We start from the raw sequence: 10,870 nt of genomic DNA on the forward strand, positions 1-10,870 counted from the left end.
AACTCCTGGCCGCTCTGGCGTTGGCGACAACGGCGGCACACGGAGAAGCTACCCTGGCCCAGCGCGGGCTCCCGCAGGTCCAGCTCGTACTGCTGGAAGAAGGGCGAGTCCTGGAGGTAAAGGGAGCGCGTTAGGGAGCCCACCTCAGAGAGGCTGAGGACCAGCATCCCCCCCCAACCTGGTCCAGACTACCTGCATCATGGCGCTCCTGGCAACGGCGGCACGGCCTGGCCGGTCTCCAGCACCTGGTGCTTCCAACACATCAGTCATCACAGCGTTGTTGCAGTCAAACAGGATGGATGGGGCCACGAAGGAGTATCCCTGCCAGGCAGAGGAAAGGGGCCTGGGTGGGTGGCTACTGTGTGCAGGCGGGACGTCCTGGTCACACAGTTGGTGTGGGCACGTTTGTTTTGTAAGTACTTGGGTCCATGTCTGTTCCCCACCATCTGTCCTTCCACCTTTGTCCTCATAGTGTCCCACAAGGTCCATGGCAGTGCCTGGCCCAGCACAGAAGCCCAGAAGGTGAGGCCTGGATGCATCTGAGTACCAAGGCCAGACATCACACCTGCCTGGTTCATGAGAATCCAACTCTGTGCACAAGAAAACGTCTATGCCTCCCTTCAAACCAGACTCTGCCCTCCTCTCAAGGAGAGAACCCAAAGTTAACTCTATGCCCTTCTTAGGGATCCATGACCTGGCAACTTAAGGGCTTTTCAAGGGTAATTTGAACCATGTGTTTGTCATCTTCTGAAAAATGCAGCCCACTGTGCCCTAGGCTGTGAGGTCCACGCAGGTGGCATTTTTGTTTGGTTGGTTCATTGGTACGTCCCCACTGACCAGATCACAGCCAGGCATACTGCAGTGCTCAATATACCATCTTGAATCATTGAGTGAATGAATGAAAGTGACCGCTGGTTCACTAGCAAGAACTTTCTCCTCAAGGAAACAGTTAGCCCAAATGACGAATAGACCATGTGAAGCACAGCCTCCATGACCCTGAGACCAGGACTAGATGGTGCCCTGCTACCACCACCCACTGCTCTGATCAGGATCATAACAGAAGGTTCTGGCCAGGGAGGGAGAAAAAAAAGAAAAATAGAACGAAACTCAAAAGCATAAAAAAGACCAGGCTTACTGGGCTGACAGACACTGGTAGAACCCCCAGGCTGTGGGCCTTAGACACTCTTTAGGCCTGGAACTGAATCCACTCTGGGAGATCAACTTTCTGACAAACGACAGACATGCCTATAAAGTGAACAGGAGCTCTGCCGGGGTAGTGCCTAAGGCATTTGACTGCTAACCAGAAGGCTGGCGGTTTGAACCCACCAGCCACTCCTCAGAAAGAAGGTTGGGCAATCTACTTCTGTAGTGATACCGCCTCCAAAACCCACGGAGGGGTTGCTGAGTCAGGACCGACTCGACGGCAGTGAGTTTGGTTTTATTGGTATAAAGGGAACAGTAACACCAAGGAAGAAAGGACCCAGGACAGTCAAGCACACGAGACCAAAAAGATAGCATTTGCCTAAAAACAAAGCTCAGAAGGCAGGAAAGAAGGACAAATGGGAACAGGCAACCCAGGGAAGCCCTGGGAAAAGTGCAGTTACGTTGAGGGGACCGCTACCTACGTCATGAAACAAAGTGTGTATAAATTGTTGAACAGAAAACTAGTATGCTCTGTAAACTTTCACCCAAATGACAATAAAAAGAAAAAAAAGAAAAATTTTCTGCTTAGGATTGTGATGATGGAACAAGGGGTACCCAGAGAGTTGTCACCTCTGAGAGTACATGGAGGGGACAGATCCATCCACACTGGATACTGGTCTATTCTTATTTAGTATTTCTGGAGCCCTACATTGGCCATGAGGACAGAGACATTAAAGTCACAGTATCTATTCTGGACCAGGGGACACGTCTCAGTCAGGCTGTCAGGGTTTGCGATGATGAATGATTGGAAGAGTTGTCAGAAGAAGGGACCACCCAGTGGGCCTGGGGAGCAGGGAGGCTTCCCACAGTGAGATCCTGAAAGATGGGTGGGAGCCTGCCAGCTGGACAGCTATGGAGAGGACACTCCAAGCGGAGGGAACAGCATGTGCAAAGGCCCAGAGGGCTGCTCCGGCACCTCGGGCAGTTCGGTGCTGCTGGGAGCATTAAGTGGGACACTTCGGAGCCCTGAGGCTAGAGCCCTGAGCAAGGACCACACCGTGCAGGGCCTCAGCCACTGAGCAAAGGCCTGGGCTTCTAGAACTGGGTGGAGGAAATGTGAGGAGGTGGACAGGCTTACAAACACACGGTATAAACATGGTGCCTCTTCCTACACGTCTACTGGGGAAAAAAAAAAAACCAAACACTGCCATCAAGTCAATTCCGACTCATACAACTCTTTAGGGAAAAGCAGAACTGCCCCACAGGGTTTCCAAGGCTGTCGATCTTTATGGAAGCAGACCGCCTCATCTGTCTCCTGCAGAGCGGCTGTTAGGTTCAAACCACCAACCTTTTAGTTAACAGCCAAATGCTTTAACCACTGTACCACCAGAGCAAAGAGCAAAGGAGCTCATGTAACACGGTATTTCTAAATAACAACAAAGAGATGATGAGTAGGGGGAAATGTCCATAAAGCTAAAGAAAAGCATGCGTTTGAAGCCATTTCCTGCTGTAGCCATCTCTAGGAGTGACTCCAAGCACCATGAGAATGCAGCTGTGTGCTGTCTTTTGGGAATTCTCAGGAGGCAGAGCCCTAGAGACTGAGGAAGACAGAGCAGGCTAGGGTCCCGCTGGCTTGAGTCAGGAGGTCACTCAGCTACGGAGAGTGGAGAGTGACGGGGAAGAAAGGGGCCGTGAGGATTGAGCAGAGCGGGGGCGGGGCTGGGAGAAGGACAACTGCATGGACACTAGAGAGGAAGCACGGGGTGGTGCAGTGATTAAGCACTCAGCTGCTAACTAAAAGGTCAGCACTTTGAACCCACCAGTTGCTCTGTGGAAGAAAAACATGGCAGTCTGCTCCCGTAAAGACTGCAGCCTTGGAAACTCTGGGGCAGTTCCACTCTGTCCTGTTGGGTTGCTGTGAGATGGAGTTGACTAAATGGGAATGGGTTTTTTGAGCAATGAGATCCTGAGTTAAACTTGGGGTACGTGAAGCAGGGAGAGGCCTGGGGGAGATGCTGAGTCCCAGTCAGGACACCAGGCCTGTGCGGTGTCCACAGGTCACCCAGCACCTCCCCTATACCTGGGTTCCTTAAACTCTCACTCACCTGGAAGACGCGAGGGTCCCCAGGTGGGGGGCTGCCAGAGGGCGAGTAGACAGGCTCCAGCCGGGTGAATTCCTCCGCAAAGTTGCCCACATCCAGCTCGGAGCGGATCTGGGGCTGGAATGGGGCCGGAATCTTCCTGGCAGCCAGAGCAGCCCAATCCAGGCCCTAGGAGAGAGGGATCAGATATCGGGGTTAAAGGTCAGGAACTGGACTCAGGCCACCCTCACCTGGCAACTCCTCCAGGAGGCAAAGGCCCATCTGGCGTTTGGGCTGAGCAGCTGTCTTCCTGTCCCCAGCTTCCATTCCCCTCCTTCTGGTAATAGAATCCCTGTTTCCCTTAGAACCACCTCTCCACCATCTCAAGCAATTCTGGGACTTTTAATAGAATTGGTGGGATAAACAAATCTCTCTTCGATTTGGGAGATGTGAGCCTGGAACTGCTGGGAGACCCTAAGGGTCTAGTGATGGAGCCCCATGAAGAAAAGCAGAACTAACAGACAAAGAAAGCGATTCCTAATGACAGTTTGAGCACCTGAATACAGCCTTGCCTGAAGTCAGATTCATCCCTTAGACTTTTCACCTATGGAAGCCAAAACATGCCTTTTCATGTTTAAGTCAGTGTGGCAAAGCCTGTTAATTGCCCTCCAACATCCATTCTCCTTGTCTTCCTTAATACTAGAGCCCCCACTTTTTTTCTATGCAGCAATATATACAACTAAAGGATATCTTATGAACTTCCTTGCAGTGAGGGCTGACCAGTGACTTGTAAGCAAAACTTATAAGGTAGAACTCCAGAGAAAGATCCTCAAGAAGGGGACTGACAGTTAGCAAGTGCCCTTTTTGCCCTTTCCACCCTCGTTCCTCCTGCTTCCTGCCCGGAAAGCAGCCTAGATGGCAGGAGCTCCGGCAGCCATCTTGGACTGTGAGGCAAGCCCAGGGATGGAGCCTACATGCTAAGAATGGAGACCAAAAAACCAAACTCACTGCCATCGAGTCAGCTCCAACTCATAGCGACCCCTCCTGGGGTTTCTGAGGCAGTATCACTACGCAAGTAGATTGTCCAACCTTCCTTCCAAGGAGTGGCTGGTGGGTTTGAAGCACCAGCCTTTTGGTTAGCGGTCAAGTGCCTTAGGCACTGCGCCACCAGAGCTCCCCAGAATGGAGAAGCATAGGGAAAAAGGACCATGGATTCCTGAAAACACCAGGACAGCCCTGGTCTGCCAACCTCCACACTTTATAGAAGAAAAATAGTGATAATAAACTTCTTTTTTGTTCAGGCCACTGTTGATTCCAATTTCTGTTTTGTTACTGTTGTTGTCATTAGATGCTGTCTGTTTCTAGCAGCCAAATTCTATTCCACCAGATCCTACCATTTTGAGTTAGACATGGATGTCAGCATTGCTACCATCAAAGAGTCAGGGGCCGCCCAGAAAGGCGACAGAAAGAGGGGGAACACCCCTTCCCTTCCAGGCCTCAGGTCTCAAAGGCGTTGGGTCCTCTCCTGTGGGCAGATCAGCCTGCTCCTAACACCCGGCACGGCACCTGGCAGGTCCTCACTGAAGGAATATGACACTTAACCCCTTCCCCTCCTTCCCTTGTAAAGAGACATCTTCACCACGGAGACTTAGACTCCCGTCTGAGAAAGCATCTCCCGAGGCCCTTCTGGGTGGTGCTTGCTCGGGCGACTCAAGAAGATGGTGTCTGTAATGCAGGTAAGAGGGGGCCTGGCCCACAATAAAAGCCAGTCCAAACCCACGGCCATCAAGTGAATTCTGACTCATAGCAGCCCTGTGTGTTACAGACATGCCAACCCCACACGTTACAGAGGACAGCTGCTCCCTACGGTCTTCTTGGCTATAATCCTTATACAAGCAGATGGCCAGGTCTTTCTTCTGCAGTGCCACTGAGTGGGTCTGAACTACCAACCTTTGAATTAGTAGTTGCATGCAAACTATCTGTGCCACCCAAGGGCCTAATAAGCAACCATAAAAGGGAGCTTTTGTCACCATAGAAGAAAAGTGGCAAAGCTGAGGCCCACATGCAGACTAAAGAATGCAGCAATTAAGAGCACAGGACTTCAAGCTCCTGGACTTGGGCTTGAATCTGGGCTCTGTCACTTCTTGGCTGGGTGAGCTTGGGCAAATTACTTAACCTCTCTGAACCTAAGCTTCCTTGCCTCTAAGAGTGGCGATGATCAGGATGGTTCTGAGAGTTCCATGAGGTAACACGGGCCAAGGGCTGACACACGGTGGGTGCTCACTGCCACGGGTCCCGCTGGGTGACGGCACAGGCCAGGCCCAGCGTCTGAGGGGTCAGGGTCTCACAGGGAGGCAGAATGCCTTCTGCACTGAACACGTGTGCACTCTTAACAAGTGAGCCAAGACCCACGTGGGCTCCTCTACCAATAGTCCACCTGAATGGCAGGCACTCAGATCACACAAGCACAGAACAAAAGGTGCAAGTGGACGTTAAGAGGAACACCTGTGACTTGGTTACTAAGTTGGGCCCCAGAGGAGATCTGGGTTCTCTGCCCAGCTTGCCACCATTCTCTGGGCCATCCTGGGCAGTCACCTCCCTTCTCTGGGCCTGTCGATTGTCTGGCTGACCTGTTCCCAAGTCCCGGCCAGCCCAGACATGCCGAACCTGGAATTCCTTCCTTCAGCCCCACATGTGTGAAATCTCCACAGGGTGGATGAGAGGGTAAGCCTTGGCTTAGGCACAGTGGCTTGCTTTCTCTGGGGGGGGGCAGGGGGGTGTCTGGATGAAGTAAAACCGGCCACGTTCAGCCTCTCCCTCTGCGTCCTCCAACCCAGAGCAGGAGCCCAGCCCAGGTGTGCACAGCAGGGAGGTGAGGGGCCCAGAGACGGGAGCCTCACCTGGAAGAAGGGGTGGCTCTTAACTTCCTGCGCCCCCTGAGGCCCTGCGCCCAGCCGCTTCTTGGGGTCCTTGCAAAGCAGCCGCCGCAGCAGGTCCTGTGCCACAGGCCCAATCCGGGGAGGGAAGGGGGGGGAGCGCCTCAGGATCCGTCTGGGAGGATTGGGGGGGTGTCAGGGGCAGCGAGCCCACCCCCACAGCCCTGCCCAGGCAGGCCCCTGGCCCTTGGCCACCTCCATGTCCGGCCCTCCTCACCGGGACACCTCAGCCTGCGTGTTCCTCTCACCCTCCAGCGTGAAGGGTGAGGCCCCCGTCAGCAGCTCAAACAGCAGGATACCCAGGCTCCACCAGTCCACGGCCTGCCAGGGCAGAGCCAGGATGAGGGCCGTGAGCCGCCCTGCCTCACCCAGCACCCCTGCACCCCCCGCACCCCCGCCAACCCACCTTGCCGTGGCCCGACTTGCCGCGGATGATCTCGGGGGCCATGTATTCGATAGTGCCACAGAAGGAGAAGGTCCGCTCTTTCTGGGAGAACAGGAGGGCACATTTAGGCAGCCAAGGCCTCTCTTGGGCCCCAGCAGCCCCTCAAGGCTCAGAGTGAGGAGTTGATGGACTTGTGAGTGTGGGGACAGTGGGAGTGTCCTGAACGCAGGGCCTTGGGGTCCATTGCACCCCAGGAAACACAGAGCCAGGTGCAGGGCGGGAAGAGGCGGGAAGGAGAGGCCTGAGTGGGGCTGCAGCCGGCACAGCGGGGCCTGGCTCACCTCTTCCGTCAGGAACTCCTTGCTCAGCCCAAAGTCTGTGAGGACAACGTGGCCTTCAGAGTCCAGCAAAACATTCTCCAGCTTCAGGTCTCGGTAAATAATGCCCAGCTGACAGGGACAAGAGACACGCTGAGCTCCCTCCCCCAGGACCTTCCCCAGCTGCAGGCCTCCAGGGCCCAGCAGCCCACCGGTGTCGGTCCACAGCTGCTGCCAACCAGGTCCCTGCTCGGACAAGGAGGCCCCTGAGCACGGACACCTGCATGCAGAGGGACCCTGGGGACAGGAGCGGGCACAGCATGCGACCATTCCAAGGAACAAAGGCAAGGAAGGGGGACCCCAGGAGGAGGCTCATGGGCTTAACCCCAAGGTCCCAAGGGAGGAAAGCCTGGTGAGGGGCCTCATTTCAAGGAGGCCTTGCGGGTAAGACTTGAGGTCTGCGTTTGAGGAAGTTCTGTGAGAGTGGCGAAGGAGACAGCCCCAAGCTCCCTGTGACAGGAAAGCCCCTTGGCCGAGACTCCAGGGGCAGACGCCCTACCCAGGCCAAGCTGAAGCCTTCTTCCAGAGACCAGTGAGGCAGCTCCAGTCCCCGCTGAACCTACTGCCTAACACCCCGGGAGGACCAGGGAGAGCCCCAAGGTGGCCATGTTTGCAAGGCCCTTCCAAGGCCCAGACCTGTCCCCATGGCAACAGCCGTGTGTGTGTGTGTGTGTGTGTGTGTGTGTGTGTGTGTGGTGGGGCCTCACCTACCTTGTGCAGATGTTCTAGGGCCAACACAATCTCGCCCCCGTACACGCGCACCTCAGCCTCCTTGAAGTGCTGGCGTTGATAAAGGTGGGTGAACATCTCCCCGCCGCTCACATAATCTGGGGGACGGGCTGGGGGTCAGAGAGTGCCCGCTGGGGTGGCCACACCGGCACCCACCCTGGCCCGGGGGGCGTGCAGCTGCCCTTACCCAGGATGAGGTGCAGCTTGGCGTCAGTCTGGAAGGCATAGTGTAGCGTGACCAGGAAGGGCGCCTGGCGCACCAACTCCAGCACGGAGCGCTCGGTGCGCGTGTGCTCCTGTGTCTTGGCGCGCTGCACCAGCGCCGCCTTGCGCAGCACTTTCATGGCATACAGCTTCCCCGCGTCGTGCCCGCCCGCCTTCCGCACCAGGAACACCTTCCCGTAGGCTGTGGAAGCAGCAAGTGGGTGGAGGGTGGGCGGTGAGCGGGAGGGTGGCGCGGACTGGCTGGGGTGGGGCTGATGCCAACCCAGGAGGATGTGCAAATCGAGGGTAGGAGCCGGGGGCGCCAGGCAGGTGTGCAAAGGGCTGGAAGAGGTGTGCAAGGAAAAGATGTGCAACCCCAGGAGGGTGCTCCGCAAAACCAAGGCAGAAATGTGCAACCCCACTGGGGTGCGTGCAACCCCAGGAGGTCCGCAGCATGGGATGGGGGCTGGGCATGTGCGAACTCGCCAGAGGGCTGGCAGACGCGAGAGGGTGCAGTCCAAGGAGGGAGGCAGAGGTGCGGGAGGCTGTGGGAGTCTGCAAAGCGGGGGAGGGGGCTCTACCCAGGGGGGAAGGGAGGAGCTGTGCAGCTCACTGGCGCGGAGGTGCAAGGCTTGGACAGGGCTGGTGAACCGGGCAGGGGGCACGCACATACAGGACCTTGCAGGGAGGAACCAAGTCACCGTGCAACCGGCCCTGGGAGCGGGCATGCAAACCCGGGCAGGGCAGGGCGGGGCAAGCCAGGCAGCTATGCCGGGAAAGGGTGGGGGGCCTTCCAGGTGGCCTGGCCCAGGCCCAGGCGAATTGTGGCCAGGGAGGCCCAGGGCACTGAGCCTGGGACACCTGGTCAGGGGGCCAGGGGTCCTCACCTCCCGTGCCCAGCACCTTGAGCAGCTCGAAGTTGTCCACGCTCACCTTCTCCTCATGCCCGGTCAGGTTGGCTGCGGGCACAGGGGCAGCGCATCAGCCCAGCCGACAGCGACCCTCCCTGCCCCAAGCGGCAGGCCCCCTGCGCTCCCTGCCGCTCCTGCCCTACCTTCTGTGATCCGCAGCTCCACTGCACAGCCCTCGTCCTCCTCTTCGTCTCCCATGGCAGGCGGGTCGCGGGCCCGCTCGGCTCGGGCTCCGGGCGGCGCCGGTTACATGGCGGCTCCGGCCGGGGCGGGCACTTCCTGGTGCCGCCTCCGGACTGAGGCGGGCGCCGCCTCTCGGCTCCCCGCCCTGCGTGGCCTGAGTCAGGCGGCTGGAACGTGACAGCGCCGGGCTGCAGTGGGCGGCTGGTGGGGGGTGGCCCTGTCTCAAGTGGGGGCAGGCGTCAGGGCTGTGTGCTCAGGGTTTAGGGGGACACGCAGCCTTCCCGGGGATCTGGGGCTCCCTCCTTGAGAGCCATGCCTGTGGTCCTAGATAACCTGCAGCCTCTGTTGGGCAAAGCCCTCGAGCCAGGTGTCTGTCCCCCGAGATCTGGTGAAGCACCGTGCAGACACCAGGAGACTGTCTCACGGTGCAGGAAGGACCGCAGCAGGCGTCACAGAGCCTACCCCTCCGAGCATGCAGCCCAGGGCAGCCTGCGTCTGGCTCTGATTTCCTCAGCCAGCAGCGAAAGCCGGGGCTTTCATAAAAACCACAGCTCCCTGGCTCCGTGTGTGACCACTGTGACCTCAGCAAACAGGGGAGGGGCCCTGTGTGCACCCTTGGCGGATGAGCAGCCCCGGAGGTCACACAGACGCCTCATCCAATTCAGCCTCAGCCCAGCCCCTCTCACTCAGTGTAGCCAGCTGCCCTGGGCAGGCAAGAGGGTGTCAGGGTCCTGGAAGCCATCCAGCCCATGGGCACTGGGACCAAACTGGTCCAGTTTCCTGCTTGCACCTCAAGATAGCCAGCCGACACCCCCTCTCTTGTGGACTTGCTTCTGCAGGAGACGTATGTGGGGAGCTTAGGCTACTGTCACTGGGCTCCGGCCACTGGAACCTCTTAGCACCTACAGGGGGCGCCAGAGGGGGGCTGGGGTCTAATCCAGACATAGCAGGGTGCACAAAAGGATTTTTCAACTGGATCTCTTCTCTGGGACTGCAGAAAGCCTCAGCTTCCCCAGCCACCTTGGAAACCTGCCCAGTGCCACACACACTTTACCTGTCTCTGTCCCCCTGTTGTCCCCAAGCCTGAGTACCCAGCCCAGAGCCCACGGTAGACCTCCACAAGGCTGTCAGAGCCACACAGGGGCAGCCTCTCTCCCCATCAGACAGGGAGCCTCTTTAACCTCTCTTCTAGTCCCTGGAGGCAGGCAAGTCCCAGACCTCCCACTCCCTGGCCACTAACAGGGGTCATCAAGCAGGGTGCGACAGCCCTCACAGCCCCCACTCTGAGGCCTTTCTGCTCCTCAGCCCAATTGGGGGCTGTGGAGTCCACCCCATCAGAAAGAACGGCAGAGCTGAGGACTAACTCCAAGGCAGGGGCGATGGAAACCCCGTACACCAGGCTCTGCTGATCACCATGGGGAGAAGAGAAGGCTGCCCTCCCAGCTCTGACCACCCCCAGGCAGCCCACCCTGCCTAAGTGCCCCCCTTTCCAGGCCCTGGCCAGATTCTTGGTCCCTCCCACTCCTTGCGGCCTCCATAGCAACCCTCGGTACTAGGTGGCACCCCACCGGGCTGCTGAGTTCCCTGGGGAAGAGCTCAACCCCAAAGGTGTGGAGATGAGGGGATGAGAAGGGGGGCCAATGTGGAGAGAGAAAAGAGGGCACCCGCGCAGGAAGCAGGGCCTCTGGGGCTTGCCCACCCAAACCCACTACCATCGAGTGGATTTGGACTCTAGCAACTCTATAGAAAAGAACAGAATGCCCCCGAAGAATTGCCAAGGCTCTAAATCTTTATGGAGATAGACTGCCTCATCTTTCGCAAATGGTGAGTTTGAACCACCGACCTTTTGGTTGGCAGCCCAATGCTTTTACCACTGCACCAGCAGAGCTCCTCTGGGGTTTGCAAAGGGGGAGCTGAGGCC

At 57.5% G+C, this 10,870-nt stretch overlaps 1 protein-coding gene across 1 annotated transcript in view; it reads right to left on the reverse strand.

Annotated features, from left to right (window-relative positions):
- The window catches only part of RPS6KA4 (ribosomal protein S6 kinase A4), an 11,469-nt gene extending 2,505 nt beyond the window's left edge, over positions 1 to 8,964 (reverse strand). The window contains exons 1-11 of the mRNA XM_007944813.1: positions 8,910 to 8,964; positions 8,743 to 8,814; positions 7,839 to 8,057; positions 7,634 to 7,749; positions 6,887 to 6,994; positions 6,567 to 6,647; positions 6,378 to 6,481; positions 6,125 to 6,275; positions 3,249 to 3,413; positions 193 to 321; positions 4 to 110 (exon numbers count right to left, since the gene is read on the reverse strand). Of these exons, the coding sequence (XP_007943004.1) occupies positions 4 to 110; positions 193 to 321; positions 3,249 to 3,413; positions 6,125 to 6,275; positions 6,378 to 6,481; positions 6,567 to 6,647; positions 6,887 to 6,994; positions 7,634 to 7,749; positions 7,839 to 8,057; positions 8,743 to 8,814; positions 8,910 to 8,964 (1,307 nt within the window). The remainder of the gene's footprint in view (positions 1 to 3; positions 111 to 192; positions 322 to 3,248; positions 3,414 to 6,124; positions 6,276 to 6,377; positions 6,482 to 6,566; positions 6,648 to 6,886; positions 6,995 to 7,633; positions 7,750 to 7,838; positions 8,058 to 8,742; positions 8,815 to 8,909) is intronic.
- Positions 8,965 to 10,870: the final 1,906 nt, after the last annotated feature.

The sequence above is a fragment of the Orycteropus afer genome, unplaced genomic scaffold, assembly GCF_000298275.1.
Source record: "Orycteropus afer afer isolate SDZICR_OR568_19922 unplaced genomic scaffold, OryAfe1.0 scaffold00130, whole genome shotgun sequence".
In the NCBI taxonomy this organism is placed as follows: Eukaryota; Metazoa; Chordata; class Mammalia; order Tubulidentata; family Orycteropodidae; genus Orycteropus; species Orycteropus afer.